Source organism: Lepisma saccharinum, chromosome 3, assembly GCF_977018435.1.
Source record: "Lepisma saccharinum chromosome 3, izLepSacc3.1, whole genome shotgun sequence".
Taxonomy (NCBI): Eukaryota; Metazoa; Arthropoda; class Insecta; order Zygentoma; family Lepismatidae; genus Lepisma; species Lepisma saccharinum.
The window spans coordinates 117,939,841-117,962,266 of NC_139231.1; the positions used below are offsets into that span (position 1 = coordinate 117,939,841).

Consider the following 22,426-nt stretch of genomic DNA (forward strand, 5'->3'; position numbering starts at 1 on the left):
CAAGAAAGTTGCTTCACCGCCTGTTTGGGTACCAGATACTAGGGCGTATTGCAAACAGAATGTTTTTTTTTTTCTGATTAGCTCTAGAATTCTTTACTTAGTTAAAATTACATTATATTTCTATATAAAGAATAATCCAACAATTATTGTGATAGAAGAGCATCCCGCAACAGAGATTTACATTCCAGGGACATGCATGCACCGAAGCAAAAAAATGACCAAAGACAAACGTTGGCAGGAAGTATGACGTACTTCCTGTGTATAACCTGCAAAATCTCTATTTCTGATGGCGTTCGAGGCAACCGACTTAGATTTATAGGAAACATGCGTCTGCTTCGTTTTATGGCTTAAGTGCGTCATGTGCAAGAACGTGTCGCACAGAAGTCCAGGTACACCATAACCCTTTATCCCGTTATCGCGTTCCGGCATTCTTGGATTATTTATAGACGCGACATTATTTAAGGACGTGATTTTTCCCCTCTCCTCGATCCAAGCACCCAGTAACAGTTTATTTTCACAGGAGGACCTGACCTTGCCGATTCCTTTCCGAAAGTCTCAAAGTCGACAGCTCGTGGAATTTGTGTGGATGTTCGTCTTGGCAAAGGCGGATCAATCTACTGTTTCCGTTGAAAATTCTTTGCTGTGCTTTTAGCTCATGTTTGGGGATTCATTGCAGAGTAAGTCACTAGCTACCATCCTTGTGTGTGGTACGGTCATGAACAAAAGTAAGTTGAAGGTGTACGTTTGAATTCGAACTTATATACATGCGGCTGTGGAAAACTGAAAGAGAATAATTTGATTTCATTATTCAAATGAACGTGGGTGCTACAGCTATTTTCACCCTCATCTAGTACGGGGGTTCAACTATAAAACCTAATTTGGTCAAATAAATGTGCAAGTTACTTTACCATAGCCAGAGCTCAAAAGTTGAAGTATCTTTTTTTTATCCTGAAATAGATGCTCAAAGGATTCTTTTCTCATTGAATAAAAATATAAATCATTGCTTTAATTTTGCATTTGTATTTTATTTCTGTTCTTTCCCCCTCTTTTTCATTTTCTGTTATTTATAATACTCTCTCTTATCCCTTATGGGTGTTTTCAGTAATGTTTTGAGCTTTTTTAGAAGATCAGGTCTCTTCCACTGTGTCTGAGGAAGTTTTAGGTGTGCCCAGTGGCGGCGATTGGGTTCCAAAACTGGAAGGCAAGCACAGTGGACTCTCCCTTGGTAGATAAGGTTTAGCATAGTGCGGGGGCAAAAGTGTCAAAAAGTGGGAGAGGGGCAGCTGCACCCCTCGTCACTCTAATCGCCGCCACTTGGTGTATCTCTACCTTTTTTATGTGTTGTGTTTGTTCTGTGCAGGTCCCTGACAACCTTGCACTTTTAATCCTTCTCAAGTGGCTTTCTACACCCCTCTTTTAACTTTCAGATAAGCATATTAGATAAATGATATTTCCCTGTGTACATTGATGGGTTTCAGATTGGCCACATGAAGTCGCACGGTTTTTTTTACTCTATATTCTCTTTTAGATTTTGGCCCCCCTTAGGAAATTATCTGCGAGCATTCACGTTAATGACGAAGATGAATGGTGATAGAAAGAGCGTCCTACTAGTTTATTCATTTACTTTTGGTCTGTTTATAGTTGATTAATTTTCAGCTTGCTGACATTTGAATCTTCTTTTCATCGTCTCTCCGCTTACTTTTTCCCTCAACCTACTGAAAGCCACAGAAGTTATTTCCCGTTCGCCTGTCATAAAAATCTTACGGAATCCTTCCGACAAGAAAGTTTCTCAATTTTTCAAACCCTGAACCAACCCAGCTGCCAGCGGAAGTTCGGCAAGTTAGGTTCCGGCAAGGAGATTTGCAGAATTCCCTTTCAACTGTGAGCCTTTCTTCTTTCCTCTGTTTGAAATGTCTGCCGCCTTGAAGGGGATGTGTTCAGTCCCAGGAAAACTCGCTACCTCGAACGCGAAGAGAATATTATCTTTTCCCCAGAGAATCGTTTCGGCCTGGAGGACATCGCTGATCCGGTTTCTACCTTCTCGTGTTTGCCTTTTCTGTAACAAGCTATCGTGGAGGATAAGCCTTGGTTTCTTGGTTTCATAAGTACCTGAAATATATAGGCCGTGAAGGACATTTCAAGACTCCCAAGTCCCCAAAATCCAATACAAGGCTACAGCTCTTGACGTTCTGGGTAGAGGTGGGAGAACAGTAATGGTGTTCAGAGACCGTACATGGTGATTGAAAAGTCTTTTCTCAAATGCTTTTTTGTCAAGTAATATGGTCTCAGAGTACACCGTCCAACCCAATAAAATAATTAATCCCTCATACCCCAATACCAACTCTACCATAATAATAGGTGAAAATTCGAACGATTCATCACTTGGAGGAATGCATTTGACATGCATAGATATGCTGATTTGTTGTGATCTCCATGATTCCGCTTTGAAATCGATTCGCAGTGAAGGTCTGTTCCAATGGGCAAATCTCGCTTAACCTGTGGGTCAAGTTCTGATTTATCTGTATATGAAGTGGAGCACCCTTCACCGTGTGTTATAGTTCTTCATCATCTGCAGTCGGCCCCGTAGTGGAGTGGTTAGCGCATCGCGCTACGACGCCACGGGTCCCAGGTTCGAATCTCGGCCTGTGCATGGATATTTGTGAGTGTCCATTCGTCAATTTCATCATATCATCACTCATCTCCATGTTCGCAAATTAGCCAAAAGTGGCACAAGAATCAAAGTAAACTCAGCCAAATCAATCAATTAATCATCTGCATGAAGAGAAAAAATGCTTCAATCTGGACAGCTTCGATGTAACTTTAAGGAACTTGCCCAAACTTTTCAGATAAACGGAGGTTCGAGGTTATTGACAGTGGTGGCAACTGGAGATTGAGTGTCTTATGCAAGTGTTTCTCTATGAACAATGTAATGCATCCATCGGAAATTAATTACGTGTCTTCAGCTATCCTTTGCTCACATACATCGTCATTTTTAACAGATGCGTCTGCTTGCCTCCCCCTTCATCTGTTTATCTCCGTTCCGTTATCATGTTTACATATTTCCCCCTAGGCCTCTCTCGCTTGATGATAGTGTATTTTACCTCAACTTCTTTCTTCCTGTCTGTCCCTATCATATCTCTTTCTACCTATGCCTCTGTGATGTTACGTTCTTCTCGGTTTCTCTCTGCCTTCGCTTTCTATGTCCCTCTTCTCTATTTTCTCCCATCTTTCTCTCTCTCTCTCCCTCTTTCTCTCTCTCTCTCCCTCTTTCTCTCTCTCTCTCTCTCCCTCTTTCTCTCTCTCTCTCTCCCTCTTTCTCTCTCTCTCTCTCCCTCTTTCTCTCTCTGTCTCTGTCTCTCTTTCTCTCTCTATTTCTCTCTCTCTCTCTCTTTCTCTCTCTATTTATCTCTCTCTCTCTCTTTCTCTCTCTCTTTCTCTCTCTTTTAGTCTGTTTTGCACCCTTTGTCTCTACTCCTGTTTTTTCGCAGCCTTCCATTCTTCTTTCCTTAGATGTTTCGCTGCCTTTGCTTATCCCCTTCCTCTCTACCCTCTCTTTCTTATTTCCTTTTTCTCCCTACCTTAACAGTAATAAGATGATTCACTTCAAAATATGTAACGAGCTCCAAACATGGCTCCCCTTTACTTCATTCATTTATAGCATAAGCGAAATGAGTGAACTGGTCGTAATAATTTGAATGTGAGTGCTGTCTGTGTATTTGCGTCGTTCACCCTCTATCGGTCGCATGTGAAGGGTTAGAAACACTTCATTCTTAATTTTGAATATAGGACATGGTTATAAGTGTTGCAAGAAGAAAATCACCATGTACCCCTTAACATCTCTATATTGTATCTCTGGTTGAGAATCATTGACTTACATGATAATCAAAACTAGACAACTGCTAAGAACTCAAGATTTTATCTCAGAAATCTCGACAACTAGAGATGGAGTAAGGATTTTCTCACAAGCGTTTCATGTATACGTTGATTACTACGGTGAAAAGTAGACGTCCCTGTATCACCATTTTGGGGATACAGCTTGTCATAAGCGGATAACATGATTTAAAAATCTTTATTTCTACCTGCTGCAGTAACCGCGAACGATTTCGTTGGAACATGCTCTAAAAGGTATGCATGGGAATCTTGCCTCCAATCTTCAAGTCAAAATTTCCCCGTTTTGCAAATATTAGTTCTCGACCAGAAAAGAGCTCTGGTTCACCCGTATAATTCAAGTCGCTGCATTTGTATCAGAGTGTTGCGAAATGTCGCGGTTTATTGTACAAGTCGGCCTGTCGTTAGTGCAGATAGGCTAACAGATTTTGGGTGTGGCCAGAGAGAAACAGGTGTAAAAGGAGCCAGGTGTGACTGCTTGTCAAGTGAGCAACTATTGGAAGGAATGGAAGGTCGTTTTTCAATGGGAGTAAACGCTAGTGTTACAACGGGTGGCTACAAAATTTATGGTTAACTTACAAGGGCGCTGCGAAATGTTCCAATATTTTCACTGAAATGATATGATTGTTCCAAATATGTGCTTATTTATGTTTGTGATTTGGAAGTATGCAAGCAACCTAACCACACTAACTGAGCGTTGCAAGTCTTAGATAGGCCTACATTCTGACTTGAGCGCCACGGAAAAATCTTGAAACACTAAGGGCGCCGTGAAAAAAAAAAGTTTGGGAACCCTGAACTATACGGTATTACCACTCAATAACTAACGTTGAGTCGATCCTCCTATCTTATGTAATACACGATCTTATGCATTTTAGTATTAATGATTATTACGCTCTTACAGTTATATGAAATGTATTTTACATGATTTCATTGTATGATAAAATCACTACGTATAACAGTAAATATAAATAAAGGATTTGAAAGCGTCAAGAGTTCTGTAAGAATCATTGAATATTTACATTGAACTTCCTAATGTCAACCTGTCGCCTCTGTAGTGTGTTGAGTGGTCCACTCAACATTTTTCATCTGAAGGTTCCGGGTTCGAGTCTCGGAATTCCTTCCTGAGATCCCTTAGTCCTCATTGTCGCAACTAACTTGAAAAGGCACAAAATAGGTCAACTATAGGTGCGTGTTCATAATGTATGGTCACCGGTAATACAAATGGGACAACGAGATCCTGAAATGCAAGGCTTTATGCGTTGCCTAACTTTACTAGCAAATTTCCAACTGCAAATTGACACCGCCGTGAAGTTAGGAAACACACTCAACGTCATGTAGGGAATCTAGTATCTCAGGATCGAGATGTCTTATTTTATTGTCGGTGACTGTACATGCCAAGTACTGAGGAGTTGGATGATGGTTGGCGGGATTTCTTTTTTAAAACAAATTGGTACCGAAAGCATAGAAAAATGTAGCATTCGCAAGCTGCGTATGTGAGTGCATGCATGAATTAGCCTCAATTATAAAGATGAATAATAAAGGTGAGCTCCAGACACTGATATGTTGATCAGAATTCGAACTTGGTACACAAGTATCTTCTTTGCGCGCCACGTTAAGCACACAAACTCGTTGAATACTTCCACATAATTTACTCTGAAAGCTTTCTGTTTGATGCCTTTGCCGGCCCCCGTGGCAGAGTAGTTAGCACTCGCGTTACGACTTCAGGGGTCCCGGGATCATATCATCACTCATCCCCGTTTTCGCCAATTAGCCAAAAGTGGCACAAGAAGCGAAGTAAAAGATAGCAAATCAATCTGTTTGTTGCCTGTCTACTAACAGATTTTCATTCGCTACAATGATTTTTGGTTTTGCATTTCTTTGCCTTTCAATTTACAGTATTTGCCTTTTGGTAGTTGCAATTGTTTCACGAAGTTAACACAGTTATCTTAAGTAGGCTAAACGAGATTGTCTGTGATAAGCTCTAATTTACCAAATGTGATAAATGAGCTAAATGCAATCCTGTTATCGATCAACCATGCAACCGGCAGATGTTGATGAATGCGTTCACCTTGTCGAGGCATTCGTCGACAATGAGACATTCGGTAATTTAACAATGGCTGTAATTGATTGCTGGTTGTTGGTAGCCTTGTCAGAAACTATTGAAGTCATGCTCTTTGTAAACTATAGTCATATCAACAAGATAGTTTCAGTATACCAAATAGCTATAGACATAATAGCTGACACTGTCATTTGAAATTCTTAACTCGATAGAAATGGAAATATTTAACTAGTCAAACACTTTCCTCCCGGTGAGATGTGTGGAACTAGTATTCACGGAACCCACGTCTTTTCTCAAATTTATTTTCGCAATATTTCAATTTCGAACTTTGAAAAAATTTTCGTGATATAGAATCTAACCGTTTGGGGGGGGGATGGTTTTTGTGATTGAGAGTTACTTACTTTTTCTCTTTCTCAGAACAGTGCATTAGATTACATGGTTGCATTATTGGCTGCCAAATTTCGTAAACGTGGCTTACAATTATTACTGCACCTCCCTTATTTGCCTGATCTGTCGCTTTCGGCCGTATATTTCTTCCAAAACTTTTCGAACAACCCTCGTATTTAAGCTTTTTTTTTCCTCGTTTCAAGCTCATACGTACATTACAATCCACGAAGATCCCAGTCGTAAAATCTGCTTTGTCCTAATGGTGTTACCTAACTTGCTTTGTTCAAATCTTCCTATTTTTTGTCCCTTTTTTTTTCGAATGAAAGATGTAAGCCATTAAAGGCAACCGGGGAAAATCGATATCTTGCTTTTAAAAGCGGGCCGCCAGCCTCGACAAAAACCGCAACAAAACTGCTCGCGGGAAGGACGACAATCCCCCTTACGGCATTTCGAGCATGAAAACAAATGGCAGAATCCTTGGACACAAAAGATTGAAATCCTCGCAGGCAGAATGAGACCGCCGAATGAAGAGTGGGGTTCGCGGGTGAAATACTAAGAGACAATGTTCCAGGATGAAATGCGTGCCAGTATAATCATCAGCGGGATGATTTTTTTTCTTGCTTAAATCCATGCCCAATCTTTCTTCCGCTCATGAAAATCCACTCACTTTATGAATATCTCCACATTCATCTCTGGTGTTTGCATTAGTGCTCTTCAAGCCAGTTTTAAAAGAACAGAAAATTAGTTTTAGAAAATAGAAACAATCCATTTCGTTTCGGCTGCAAAACTGTTTTATTTTTTAAGTTTGGCTTTAAAGCTGTCCTCCCCTCCCCTTCGGTTTCTGTATTGAAAATACAAATGTTCTTAAATGGTTTTAAACATTTCGATTAAAAAGAAAGTTGTTGTTTTTTCAATACTGTTTTTTCTCTGTTTAAAACCTTTTTCTGTGTTTGAAACATTTTTTTAGCTGTTTAGATTTTCAAAACTGTTAAGGGTTTGATAAATATTTTTCTGTTCCGGTTTTCACAACTGTTATCTTCTGAATTCCGGTTTTCACAAATGCTCTTTCTATTTCGACACACACACACACACACACACACACACACACACACACACACACACACACACACACACACACACACACACACACACACACACACACACACACACACACACACACACACACACACACACACACACACACACACACACACACACACACACACACACACACACACACACACACACACACACACACACACACACACACACACACACACACACACACACACACACACACACACACACACACACACACACACACACACACACACACACACACACACACACACACACACACACACACACACACACACACACACACACACACACACACACACACACACACACACACACACACACACACACACACACACACACACACACACACACACACACACACACACACACACACACACACACACACACACACACACTACGCCCATGCAGGCACATCTAAGATAATTACGAGGAGCGAATTAGTTGGAACAAAATAAATTCCTTTTTACAGGCTACCTTAAAATGAATTATTTCATCATGTTATTCTTGAAGGTCTATCGTATAGCGTAATATTAAAGTTATAATCTTGTAATTTAAGAATTGGGTTCGATTTCCAGTGGTGGCACACTTCAGTGTACAGTAGAACCAGTCTCGCATAACATGGTTTGGGTGGTAAACTTTTTAATTCTCTGACAGTCTGGAGGATACCTATTGAAAGACCCTAGTTTATGTTGATCGAACATTTTTGAAAGGGAGTACGTGACTACCACTAAACCCACCAATGAGTGAGAAGGAATGCAGTTTTCAGCAGGAAATCGTTGCGAATCTGAACATGTCTCAACTTCTTTTTTGTCTAAACCAACTACCAAAGTTTTGCACTTAGCGATGAGTTTGATGGAATACACTAGAGGGGATGCTGAAGACATTTACGTCGTTACAGGTTCGGGAAAATTGGAGACATTTCAATTAAGCATTGACGTAAAAAGTAAGAGATACTTTCCGATCTGGATCGATAAAGTCTTAATTGGATTCATAATTGAGAATAACCTACAAACTGCTCCTACCATAGCGGAAGCATGGGGAGAGGTATCAGTGGGAAGGGGGGGGCTGAGTAATCAATGGATGACATACTCAGTAAAAGTTAGTTTGTCATGGAAGCAAACTTCATTTCCCGGGAGCTTAGCAAAGTTGTAAAAGCACAAACTTTGTCTCTTGAATAGATTGCCAGTTAATGAAGTAGAACTTGCGAATTACTTTCTGAAAGAAAACCTATCCTAAGGTATGAGGAGGCCACACTGCACTTAGATTAATTACTATTCTATTGCTAATATCCAGTTGCTCAAAATTGCATACATTAATACCACCGTCAGTATTTGAAACTTCATAAAAATATTTCCTTAGCTGTTAAGAAAACAAAATATCTCTACAGCACTAAGTATTATATTTTTAAAGAAATTTCTGTCGGTTTCAAGTCCGCCATCTTGGAACGCTTCGACCCATTTTGCTTTGATTCAATACGAGGTCGGTGAGCGGACCTATCTAGCAGCTGTATGAATTTTAAGTCATATATTCTAGGTTGGATGGATTGGAATTTGACGATAATTTTTATTTTGAAATTTTCTGTCGTGAAATCTCAAAATTGGGGTAACTAAATTCGTTGCGTGTTTCTATTTTATTTATTTATAATTTATTTCAGCTTTATGGCGAAGTTAAGGCTATTTTTTCCCCTTCTCTTTCACTTAACCCTCTACTTCGATTTTTCTTATATTGCTTTTCTAATAAAATAAGAAATTAAAAAAAATAATTAAAAGGAATACAAAAAAAATACAATTCATTCTCATCAGTATTGTTAGACAAACTCTACGAAAAGAATGATGACCACAAACTCGCACATTATTTTTCTACATTTATTAACTATGTCTCTCTATTTGTTAGTAGAATCTTCTCCAAATCTTCCGAAAATTCCATTTGCGTCAACTTTCTCTCTCTCTCTCCTTCCCTCCCCCCTCCCCTCTATATCTACCTGAGTGCATGTACAGATAGATATAACGTGCGTGCCAGAGCAAATTCGAACAGGCAAGTATTGCTGTGAACAGCAACATTTTCCAGTTGTCGCTGATGTGCTTGCGAATATTTTCATTGATGCATCATTCCACCACATTTCTCATACGCGGGTATCACAGATCAATTCAGACCATTTTCCATTCGCTTTCCTCTTTATTCCCTCAACTGGAAACTCGCTGTTCAGCTTTTATCTAATTTACAGCAGTCAAAGTTAACCTTTGACATGAAACAACATGTCTCCTGTCGCTTCAAATGATCAAACGATCAGAATGGAAATCGTGCATCTATGTGGAAACTAAATTTATGCTGACTTTCTAGATAAATTGAAATGCATCAGAAGAGGTAGCAATCGATAGCGATTATTATCGATATCAAACTATGCGAAAATTGTCACCCAAACCAAACGTTTAACTACGAGTATTCTAACGCATGGAAGATAACCGTAAGGAATTAAATAAAAAATGCAAAAAAAGAACTAACATCTTCACGTGCAGGAAAATAAGAAACTTGTGATGGATAAAATACGACGCTAGTATTACATTTGAATAGGTGCGTCATATCTTTGCCTCATTGACTTATTTTAGGTACAACGTTAGTTGTTGATTCAGCATCGTGAGGACAACTGAGGGAGCTAATTGCAATAAAATAGCCAACTAGGAAACCAGATAACAGCGGCGATGGGGCTGTATGCACTGACCCAACATGTCTTCCAATAATGTGTTCATTGTTTTATTTAGTTTTTGTTTAGTTTCGCTTTTCCGCCACTTTTGGCTAATCGCGACAATGAGGATGAGTGATATGAGTAAATTGATGAAGGGGAACTCGCAAAGAACATGCGTGCCCAGGCCAGGATTCGAACCCGCGACCCCTGCCAAGCAGGGAGTTGTTAGCGCCCTACGACGCCAGGGGTCGCGGGTTCGAATCATAGCCTGGGCATGCGTGTTCTTTGTGAGTTTCCCTTCATCTATTTCCTCATATCACCACTCATTCTCTTCGTCGCGATTAGCCAAAATTGGCAGAAAAGCGAAACTAAACAAAAACTAGGTAAAATAATGAGCGGGCCACGGGATGAACCAATCTGATTGCATCTCAGAAGCAATCGAAGCTTTTTCGCTTTCGGATACATGTGTGCTTTTACGTCGAAAGATTTTGGCTGGAGGAAAAAGTTATGCTCGGCAGAATAAGTTGACCGGTGGACGTCAGGTTCAGGCCGTGCTCCTCGGTTTCCAATAGCGATGGAAATCGACCTCTGGCAGATATGTCGTGTTCTTGGAGCAATAAATCAGAGGATTGTCTCGCCCCGCTTGTATGCACTTTTGGATTCTCGCTCGGTTATCGAGTGTGCCAGCTAATGGACAGAAGTTGGAGAATGTAGCACCCATGCTATGGCGGGATGGGGGGGGGGTGAGAAGTGGCAAAGAGCGGGGGAGTGTGTGTGGGGAGAAACATAAACGAACCGAGAGTGTGTTTTTTTCGGTCTGCAACATATCGTCTCCTGTATACAAGGCGCAGTGAGCACACAGCTGCCCGTGGCTTTGGGTTTGGCTTTTTGTCAAAATTCTACGTAACTCCCTCGATTTCTCATTCGTAAAAATACACATTTCTCGCAGATTTCGCCGGTTCTTCCGCGGAACAGACTCTTGAATTAGATTGCGGCGGTGAAGGAAAAAGAAAATTATCCTCCAACGGTAGATTTACATGATACTAAATTTATGAGTTGCGATTGTGAATTAAGGAGCTTCTAATAGCCTTTAAGAAACATTGACCGTTGCAACATATATAGCTCATATTAGCATAGAAAACTGGCATTCTTTGTGTTCCATGGGCGTATTGAAACCGACCTCCGTGGTGAAGTGGTTATCACAGCGTGCTAAGACGCCAGGAGTTCGGAGTTAGAATCCCGGCCCAGGTATGTGTGTTATTTATGATTATCTCTTCAGTTTCATGACATGACTCGTCGCGATTAGCCAAACGTGGCAGAATGGCGATGCTAAATCAAATCAAGCAGGGCTGGCAAACAACGGATCGAGGGTCATAATCGACATGCCATGCTTTTGTTTGCGACCCGCCTCAATACAGAACCTATAAACGTCTAATTCTATTTTCAATCATCTTTATTGTAAGTATAATATAGTTTGACCCGAGACCAAATGTGCAAGTAATTACTGGCTACTGAAAACCTTATACGTCCCTGCTGTAGGGGTTTCAAGTCCCCCCTCCTCTCTGAATGAATTAAAACTAACTAATTGGTACGTCAGCACATATGATTATTGTGGAACTTTTCGCACCACACGGATAGAAAAACTCTCATCTAAATTATTTTACTCAACAACCTCTCCTTTCCTAAAATGAGATTTGGAACTATTGCCGCAAGAAAATTGCATTTAGATGTAAAAAATCAGCTTCAGAAGGAATTTTGGAGGATACATTGTAGAAATGTTTTCGAAATTGCATAATACTCTTAATACGTGGGACAGTTAATTGCACAATGGAGCATCATTCGTGCCTACCGCCTTTCGCCACCGACGGTCCCAGGTTCGAGTCCTGGTGTTGACATCGGTGATTCTTTCAGATTGTACCTTCATCATTTTTATCTAATCATCACTCATCCTTATCTTCGCGATTAGTTAAAAGTGGCAGAAAGCGAAGCTAATGAGAAAACTACAAGAAATGCATGCCCAATCAAACCTCAAAAGAACGTAATACTTTTCTCAGGTCGAGCTTTTCCTCACTTTCCTTGTAAATTCAACTGCTTGCTTCATGCGTCTCTGTGTTCCTTCCCTCTTGTAACCAAGTTACCTAACACAGTTGTCAGCCTGTTTCACAATTTATTCAACCCTCTCCCCTTGTCGCTCAAAATGATATCCGTCTGCTTACGGTAGAAGACACATCTTCCTGAATTTCTGATGAAGCAACTAGTTACCCGTTGGGCGTTGATGCAATTTCTGAAGTGTTTCCACGCCAGCTCAACTTCCGCAATTTACATGTTCCCAAACAATTTCGTTTTATCTGTCACGACAGAACGCGACTTCAATTCACCTTCCAGCGTTCGATCGTAGGCTTCTAATTTTCATCAAGAATGGTTTACGTATTTGGTAGAAACTTTGAAATACCCTTCGTTTCTCAATTACCATATCATAGGCTACTTCTATCGTTCTTAAACAAGATGAATGGAAAACCTGCACTAAAGGTTCAGCATTCAGTGGTAGCGATAAAGAACAAGGAAGCACAAAAACCAGAATGACAAAACATGCGGTATGAAAAAAAAATGTTGGTCTAAAAAGGCTTAAATGATCTATAGTTTCGAATTACATTCCCTCCATTTAATGTCCTTACATGTATGGACACTTATTTACAGCAATTTTTGTAACTGCTTACCTACTACCATCTTTTTTGGCGGAATAGTTATCTTAACGAGTTACGAAACCAGTTTCCAGGAGATCGAACACCCACCCTACAGCCCTGAACTTGCCCCTGTTCCAACCTATCCGATCCTTGTGAAATAAATGGAATGGTGATTGAGGTAAAACACACGGATTAGGACTTCGGTGGCCGAACGCATTGCGTGGTCGAATCATGCCACCTCAAAAGGTCATAGGTTCGAATCCTCGACGAGACCATCTTCCTTGCCCCATCACTGCGGTTAATCTGGAAGATGGAAAAAAATGTATTGTTAATGAAATGTTAATGTTTTGATAGTAGTGATGTCACTAACATGCTTGATATGCGTAGTTTCTCGTACGTGGTAAGTAAACTTTTTTATGAGGACTTAAGGCATTGACGACGCCAGAAGGTATTCTTGGGGGGTGAGGGTTGGCCCTTTCCGGTCTACCAGTTCGCCCAACCAGCAAACTATTAACACTAATGCTCTTTTAGTCCAAATACACATTTCTTGTATGGAATTTTGGAGTATTAAATGCAGCTGCCCCTCTGAAGAAAATATTTACCCCTACTCTTTTCCGCCATCGTTACCGAGGAAGGAATTTCTTTTTCAGGAGGAATCAAATGTCAATCTCTCTTTCTCGCGAGGGAGACTTCATCATCGCACTGAGCACCAACTATCCTCGGACCTGATTCCGAATAGGGCATGAATATTTTATTGAGGAAGTTCTCTGATCGATTATCCATTCTCATGGTTTGCGAAAATGACAAAAAAGAAAGAAAAAACAGGTGCGGAGGTGTAGTGAACTCGTGCCTTTCCTAGGATTCGAACCGAAGACATTTGGCACGTCTCTAACGTGTAAATCACGGATGCCACACTTCTAGAAGTCACTTGAGGGTAATTTTCGTTTCACAGAACGAGGTAAGCGAGTGTTCCCGACTGATTCACCTCCACAATTGATGGGAATATTATTCTCCCCGCATTCCGCGAGTATCCGAAGTTTAGGTTCGCCCTTCCCTTCGATAAAGATGCTATCTCCAATGCCATTCATGTTAATATATCTTCTTCCTAAAGCAAATTGAGGGCGATAATTTTTTTTTTCTCGTTCGGCGATGGTAGGAAGTTAGGTCGATGTTTCCAGTTGGGTTTTAAATTAGAGCTCGAATCGGATAGGGAAGCTCCGCGCAGCATCAGAACCACGCAAGGTGCATTCCCAGCATTGCCAACCGTCTCCCTAGTTATCGGGCGCTCCGAAAGGTAACGACCAGGATTTCGAACATTGACAACGTCAGTCTGTATTCGTGGGAGCTATTTTAACCTGTCAACTGAGTAGGAGCGTCAGAATGATACATGGTTGTCTTGTTCACTCGTTCGAAACTTACGATGTAGCACTGCGTTGACGTCTCCAGAGGTGGGGAGTACGCTCTCTTCTCCACCAATTTACCCCAGCGCGCAAGAGCAAAAGCAATTTTAAGCACCTTTATCCTAAATACGCATTTTTGTTTTTACATGCGCTGTTGCACGTGACTACCGTCCCCTCGGTGGCTGATCGGTCGAATCAGGATCTCGCCATTGCATCCATGGGGTTCGATTCCCGATCTGATCACTATGCCGCTATTGGCTAATCACGAAGGCGATTACGAATGATAACACAATGTCCAATCCGGGACTCGCACCCAGTACCTTCCATCGTGATTCCATTGCCTAAAGCCTTCGGCCGCCAAGGCGGCGTTTCTTCGCGAGCGTCCCTACATCAGTTTCATCAGATCATCAATCATAACCACCATCATCGTCGTTATTAGCCGACCGAATATACCCCTTCCTCTCTCTCGTCGCTTCTCAACTTTTTTTTCTGGCTACGGTATTTAATGTGTACAGGGTAGCTTATACAGTTCAATCACCTTTGCCCTATATAGCCATAATGAATTTATAACTGATATGGGATACTCCTTAAAGCAATTTCAACTGCTACAATCATTCTTTGGAACTTGTTGTTCTATATTTCTTCATGTGTTTTATTATTCACTATTTTATCCCTGCCGATACATCATTTTTGTAAAGTAAGACTTGAAGCTTTCCTGGCGACGAATGATGAAGAGATTTTCTCGGGTTATCGACCAGGTGAGTTGTGGAAAGGATTCCAAGCTTTCGAGAGCTAACGTCACTCTCATCATCTTTTCATCATTTTCGTAGTTATACTGAATATTGTTGATTTTTTTTTTTACTTTGCTTTTCTGCCACTTTCGGCTAATCGCGAAGACAGGGATAAAAGTGAAAAGATGAAGTTGATGAATGGACGATTACACGCATATCAACAGGACACAAGTCCTACAGATGATTATTGGCTATGAGTCCAGACAACAGAGCCTCGTTTGCAGTTCAGGCTTTACTACGTAGGTGACGTTGACATTTGAGTGTCTTGAGAAAGAGTTACCCCTTACACCCCGAATAACATAAGAGAAATACGAAACTTTAATTAAAGAATATGAAATTACAGAATGCGTAAGTTCACTTTCTAAACGCGCGCAAATTTGAGAGCAAAACTGCTTTTAACGATCACAGGCTCGATTCCACCTGCATTCTGTGGTTTGATTAATATTCAGACTCTTGCTTCAGAATTCGTACTAGCCTATGTGAAATAGTTTGCAATACAGGCTACCTTGCGTGGTGGAACGGTTAGCTTAAAGCGCAAGAATTATAAGCATTCCAGTCTGCTTGTTCTTTCATTTTCTTCATTAATTCATCATTCCCGCTAGCTACCTCGATGGACGAGGACATTGAGTAATCGACTAAGAATTTCGCCACCGAGCTCGAGGCTGGACTGGACGTGGGTGTTCCATTGAAACTTCGTCGAATCATCGTCGTGATTAGCTAAAAGTGGCAGAAAGCGGCGCTAAACAACAAGGAAACAACATATCAGTCACCCGCATCGTGGTTACGCTAGAGAAATAGAAGAGCAACAACACGCTAATTTTGCCTCAAGATTTTAGCCTAATATCTCGCTGCTTTTCAACTGTTGAAACATTAGACTTGTTTACAATATGTCCTTCTCGATGACGTGGTGTTAACGTCGTCGCCTTATAATCAAGAGGTATCAGGTTTGATACGCGGTGAAGGCACATAGTGCTTTGGAGATCACTTTAAACTGTAGATACAGTCGCAATTATTCTATCTGTGAATAAAGTGGATTAAAAACAAACTCTCGTTAATAGCCTATTTTGCAAGATACAGCTGAGCTACTGGCTTAAGAGTTGGACAATCGTAATGTATAAACTTGAGTTTTAAACCGACCTCCGTGGTCTAGTGGTTGTCACAGCGCGCTACGACGCCAGGGGTCCTGGATTCGAATCCCGGCCTGGGAATGGGCTTTCTTTGTGTGTCCATTCATCAATTTCATATCATCACTCATTCTCATCTTCGCGATTAGCTAAAAGTGGCAGAAAAGCAAAGTAAAGTAAACCAAATCAATCAATCAATCATAAACCATGCTTCATCCAGCGGTGAATTTAATAACGTTGTTTTCAAAGAGGACCGAGACTGTCTGGAGACGCTTTTAGCAATACGGTTTTCGGCAACGAGGATAAATCGTACATACTACGAAATAGCAAGGCACCTTATTAAAGAAAATGGGTTAATAAATTTTTCGCACGCGGCCGTGCCAAATATCCCAAGCGAGAAGTTGGCAACGATTCACCCCGGCTTTTCTGCGCGGAACGTTGGCGGAGCTAGATAGCAGTATCTCCTCTTATCGTCGATCGAGCGTGTGTCGTTTTTCGCCCGTTGCTGCCGCTACTAACATGCTACCATGACCAAAATCACTTCTTTGTTGGATCTAGTCGCTCTCTTAAAAGAGAGGTATGGTCGGTGTTTAGAGAAGCTCTAACTTCAATGTTTTTCTCCTTAAATCGTTTGACGAACTAACTCTCATTTGCCGAGTAAAAAGAAAATTGTTCATGTTGTTGAAAGAATTAAAGAAAAAGTAATGCAAACATTCGAGTTGGAGCTTAACAGTAATTATGTCTGCATGCACGTGTGCGTATGTGTGTTGTTGGTGTTAGGTAGATAGATATTTCTAGAATTGTTATTACACTTACTTTCAGTGCTAGTTGCAATTTATATAACTGTACCAGAAAGTCACACAAAAGTACATACTTTTACCAGTAATATTACGTGTTGAATGTACGACGTGGACGATATTTTTCCTAAAAAAATAAGATTTTTTTTAATATATTTGTGTAAATTGCGAGTAAAGATGCCATGGAATGGGGTTGCCTCGAGGACGTGGTTCTTGTCTCTAGTTTTCGTTTTTGCCTTGTAATGAAGGAGTCGCGGGTTCGATTCACTGTGGGGGAACTTTCCAGTTACTCCGATCCCACTTTTAACTGTAGGTTCAGCTTTCCCTAACCATAGACTAAAAAAAAGGAAAAACTCGCATCTTTCTTGCACTCAACCATTATTTTGGCTATCACCATTTTAACAACCTGAACATTCCTACTTGTTCATGTAACACTCGACATGTTATCAGTTTTTCCATCACCACGACTTTGCATTTTTTTTAAATATCACAATAATTCGTTAGCAACCTACGAAACTATAAGCATCACTTGCACTGTGTATTAACTGGCTGAGAAAATTCACGTGACTTGGCGTGAACATCTCTCATTGAAAAGCCATCCATTATACATTTTCATAGTCTTTATCCCGAAGTAAATAGTGCAGTCACGACAAAAATGCCTGTAAATTATCCATTGCCCATTCCATCTGTTTTTCCATAAACACTGTGTTTGTAGAAGAAAGACTTACTTTTGATACAGAAAAAAGTATTTTCTTACATATTCCATCGTGTTCCACCTCTTAATCCGTAAAATTGTCAGATAAATGACGTAATGGGCACTATTTTGTATTCTTGATACATTGTTCAGGAAATGTTTAAAAGTGTGAGTAGGTATTGTTAGTTAAACGTAATTATATAATGTTGTTCTATAAAAAATATATAACAAATAAGTCGCTGTCGCACAACAGCAATAAAATATTTTGTATGTTGAAAATGGAAAGGGAAATTAATACAGAAAGTGCTTCCTAATTAAGATCCACGTCAGAGGGTTAATATTATTAGTCATTTCCAATCAACAGATCTTTAAACAACAATAGACTCGCATCATCTGTCCCATCACTACACTACAGAAAGTTGCATCCTTAGAACGTATTAAATACGATATATGTTAGTGTATTTTGGATTGTGTGCTTATAAACATGCGGATGGAGTGTGGGTTTCCTTTTCATGAAATATAATCACTTTCTACGACCTAATGTACAGTCACGGGCAATAAAAATGGGACACCTAGAACCTGAAATACTCGCTTTTCTGCAAGGCGCTATGTGTGTTGCCTAACTCTACGGCGTTTGACATTTAAATGTGGCTCTTAAAATCCACACACACCACCTTGCAAGTTGTCCCATTTTTATTGCCGGTGACTGTACAGCTTAAATCATAAAGCACATGTACAGTCACAGTCAGAAGTGATCATCTCAATCTGTAGCCTTTGAGATATGCAACATAAAATGCAATGCAAGCAGATAGATCGAATATCATCTCAGGATAAACTCCAAAGGTGGTGGGGACATGGCATTGAATCTCTTCCTGTTACTATACTGCAACCATTTTTGATGCGAAATGCACTGAAAGCAAGGGCGTTAGTGACAATTTGCAAGCAACACGTTAAATTATTGCACAGAGTAACGCCGTCTCGCTATTTTGTGAGAGTGGGTAGCATGTTATTACTTGGCAGTTGTTGCGGTTGTTATATTACGTAATGCACGGAAGAGAAAAGCTTCAGGCATCGCTTTATCTGCAGTGCCGTGCTTTGCTTTTTTTAATTAACATTTAACAGACGCGCGCAAGCTAACTGCATTAATAAATCAAGTTTAACTTCCAATTTTGCGCTGTTCGTCGAAATTGCCCCAGAATGCTGACTTTTCGAACAAAGGGCAGTCGTCACATTGCTCGAGGCAACAACTGCCATCTGTGCTTTTGCAAAGATTACAGAGTTCGAGACGAGCCAATGAATAAATCATTAACGAGTCGGCACGAGAGAGTAATTTGAGAGGAACTCCATGCAAGATCACTTTGCGGATTGAAACCTGTAACGTGGTTCTTATTAAGATAATGAGCCACATTAACGTGATTGCAGTTTTAAATATTTTAATTTGGAGCGAGTTTCGCGCTGTGAGCTCACGGTTTTAACAATGGTGGTTCTAGCCTGGAGCGCGAAACACATAATTTACACCATGTAAGAATAGTGCAAAATTAAATGAGTTAACCTTTCCAAATGTAAAGACCGGGACAGGGAGTTGGGTATTTCTAAGGTAAAATTAACGTTAAATAGATTCTTGATCAGAATACTAGCCATATTAAAGAAAATCTCTACTCGGCCTCCTATTCTCCATTATTTCTACAGTCTTGCCGCAGTCTATTAAATGAAATTTCTTAAGGAAAGCCTGTGAAACAAATGTATGAACTAGGTTAAGTTATACAAGATTTATCGTTTCACTTTGGTAGTAATATTTCTCAAATGTTTCTTAATTTTCAAATATGTTAAAGTATTTTAGTGAAATAATTAATTCCATTTTTTTCGTGTCTTGCAGCGATGCCTTGTCAGAGCAGGACATTGAGGTGAGTAACTATTTTCCTTATTTTTTTAGTTAAAACTACAGCGCCTTAAGGTGCTGTAGTTAAAACTAAATTTAGTTTATGGTTTCTCACATGATGATTTCTAGTGATCATGGTAGTATTTGAATTGGGATGACGGGAATTCCCCTTCTGCTTGCTATTGAGAGAAATTACATATATAATATCTAGATGATTGACATAGTTACTGGAATTCCCCCATCCCACTTGATTTTTTCCAATTGGCACACTGCTACTGATTATGGCGATAACAATACATACCCGGAGCCTCTGGATCGAGTATTAATACCTTTGATCTTAAGAGATTGAAGGCAATGTGGTTTGATAAATATAAAGGTACGGAAAATGTGGACACAAGTAAAACAGAAACAACAGGGTAGGCTCGGTAACTCAGTTGCCACGGTATGCCCAAAGCCCGGGTTCGAGTCCTGGTCAAGCCTGCATTTTTCGTTAAATTTCTACTTATTCACTAATGTGTTCATTTTTAAAATTCATCACCTCTAAAGTACAATTGTGATTCAATAGTGGGTGGTAAAACTGCATTAATCGGCACTAATAAAAGAACTTGCCCCCTCCCCTCCATGTGCCACTGTGCGTATTATCTAATTTAAAACTTAGAGGAAACTTCAGCTCCTATGTTTAAATATAAATTTAATACTAATTTTGGTCGTAGTATTATTTGACGTAGTTTCTTCAAATCCAAGTTGCGATTTCGCCACCGCAGCACCACGCCTGGATCGTCTAAAGTGCAGAAGTTAGAAAATCCTCCGACAATCGCATTGTCTGCTTCAGCAGCGAAGGGGAGATCGATGTGGTGATTCCACTAACTTTCTAAGTGGACCAAATTCGTTCGAAGCGCCAAGAAAGTTAGCTTCGGTTTTATATGGAACAAGAGCCGTACATAGCAAGGAAATGTGAATGAAGGAAAGTTAACAAAAAAGAGACACGCTAGTTGTACATAAATTTATTTGCATGTGTTAAAACCTTAGATGCCACCATGGCAGTTTTTGGTTTGTACTGTATGTACATTTGAAAATCAGCGGAAACAACTTGATTAGTTCAGTTAATAATATACAGTGGTACTATGCTTACACTTAACTTACCATCACCAAGGTCTCCCCGATGGCCTAGTGCTACCGTCGTTGCCTTGTAATCAAGTGATACCAGTTCAAAACCCGGTGGAGGTACAATGTAGTTCGAAAACCACTTTAAACTGTAGGTCCAGTCCTGATTAGCCTATCTGCACATAAGGTGAACTAAAAAACTTTTGAAAAGTCACAATGTACTAGCCAATGAAACTTCAACATGTCCTTAAATTTTACCATTCCTCATCTTTTCGAAAGATAGTGTTTATATATGCTAAGGATGCACTTTAATGATACTCTCAGCAGAGAAATGAAACAGTAAAACCATTTGATATACCGTGCGTCCATTTCGATCTGCAGCCGAGAGATCGGGAGAAGCGTGGCGGGCGGCGCTGGCGGAGATGCCGACATTTGCGGCCTGTAATGCTCGCTTATTTTTACGGACATATCCAGACATTTATATAAATATTGCAAAACGAGCACTAACCTGGGTTATAATTCATCATCTGTAATTCATCCAAGTTCTGCAATTATATACACAAAAAGTACGCTTTAGAAGTGACGATAAGAGTCACAGATAATAAAACATTTTAATCATAGTTTTGACCAGCAACGTCCTGCTTAAGTTTATATCCTTGAAAGAGTTTTGTGTCGATGGGGATCGTTTGGAGGTTTCGAATGTGCAACACTGTATCAAGATTACGCTGCCGACAAAACCATTAAAAGTCAATGGTTTTCGTGAGCTTCCTCGATGAACTCGATGAAATTGGGGCAGCGTTAGAAAGTTATCCAAACAAACCTCTACGCCGTGTTTCACAGGAGATGGGAGTGTCAAAATCATCAGCACATACAGCCACTAAGCTACTAAAATTAAAACCATACTCTTATAACACAGGTTAGTGCTCGCTTTGTAATATTTATATAAATGTCTGCATATGTCCATAAAAATAAGCGGGCATTTCAGGCCGCAAATGTCGGCATCTCCGCCAGCGCCGCCCGCCACGCTTCTCCCGATCTCTCGGCTGCAGATCGAAATGGACGCACGGTATAATATGAATATGCAGTAGTTTTATTCAGTATACAAAGCGTGAAATGTAAACATGTGGTACACCGAAGCTCTGCGCAGTGCCAAAAACATTGTAGAATCCTTAAGCCCCATTTAAAATTGTAGGACAAGAGTCTGTTAGGCTCAATGTATAATCTGTATGTTGGATTTTGCCAAATTGAGTCGAGATGTACATCTGATAACTGCGAACCATTACACATAGGAGCATAGGAAGGAATGCTAGAGAAAGCTAGAGGAGGAGAGTTGAATAGGATGTCATCGGCAAATGCAAAACAAGGTTGCCGGGAATATACAAGTTAAAAAGTCACGCCATCACTAAAAATCACGACTATATAAATATTGTTCAAGCGATAGAACAAAAGTTAGAATTTCGACGCTTTTAACATACAGTATTTGAGAAAACAAAACACAAAAGAAAAGAATAAGAAATGATGGGGGAGGGGATGCTGTCAGTGTTGTACTAACTGGGTACCTAAACTGTGAAATCCTCAGAATAAATCTATCATCAAACAGTGTTCGCAGGAGATTTGTGGACACTTACATCTCCCGCTGCCTCCGCAGATATTCCGAATTCGTGAGAAGACGGTCCGAACTCCGTGGCGGAGTGGTTAGCACAGGACGCCAGGGGTCCTGGGCTCGAATCCCGGCCTGGTCATGGGTGATCTTTGTGAGTGTCCTTTCATCAATTTCATCATCACTCATTCTCATCTTCGCGATTAGCCAAAAGGGACAGGATATCGAAGTAAAA

At 40.3% G+C, this 22,426-nt stretch overlaps 1 protein-coding gene across 5 annotated transcripts in view; it reads left to right on the forward strand.

The window, feature by feature from the left end:
* The window catches only part of LOC145985353 (inositol 1,4,5-triphosphate receptor associated 2-like), a 283,782-nt gene that overhangs the window by 222,449 nt on the left and 38,907 nt on the right, over positions 1-22,426 (forward strand). For all 5 annotated transcript variants that reach the window (XM_083119265.1, XM_083119264.1, XM_083119263.1 and 2 more), the window contains one exon: positions 19,485-19,512. In XM_083119265.1, coding sequence (XP_082975391.1) covers positions 19,485-19,512 — 28 coding nt within the window. The remainder of the gene's footprint in view (positions 1-19,484; positions 19,513-22,426) is intronic.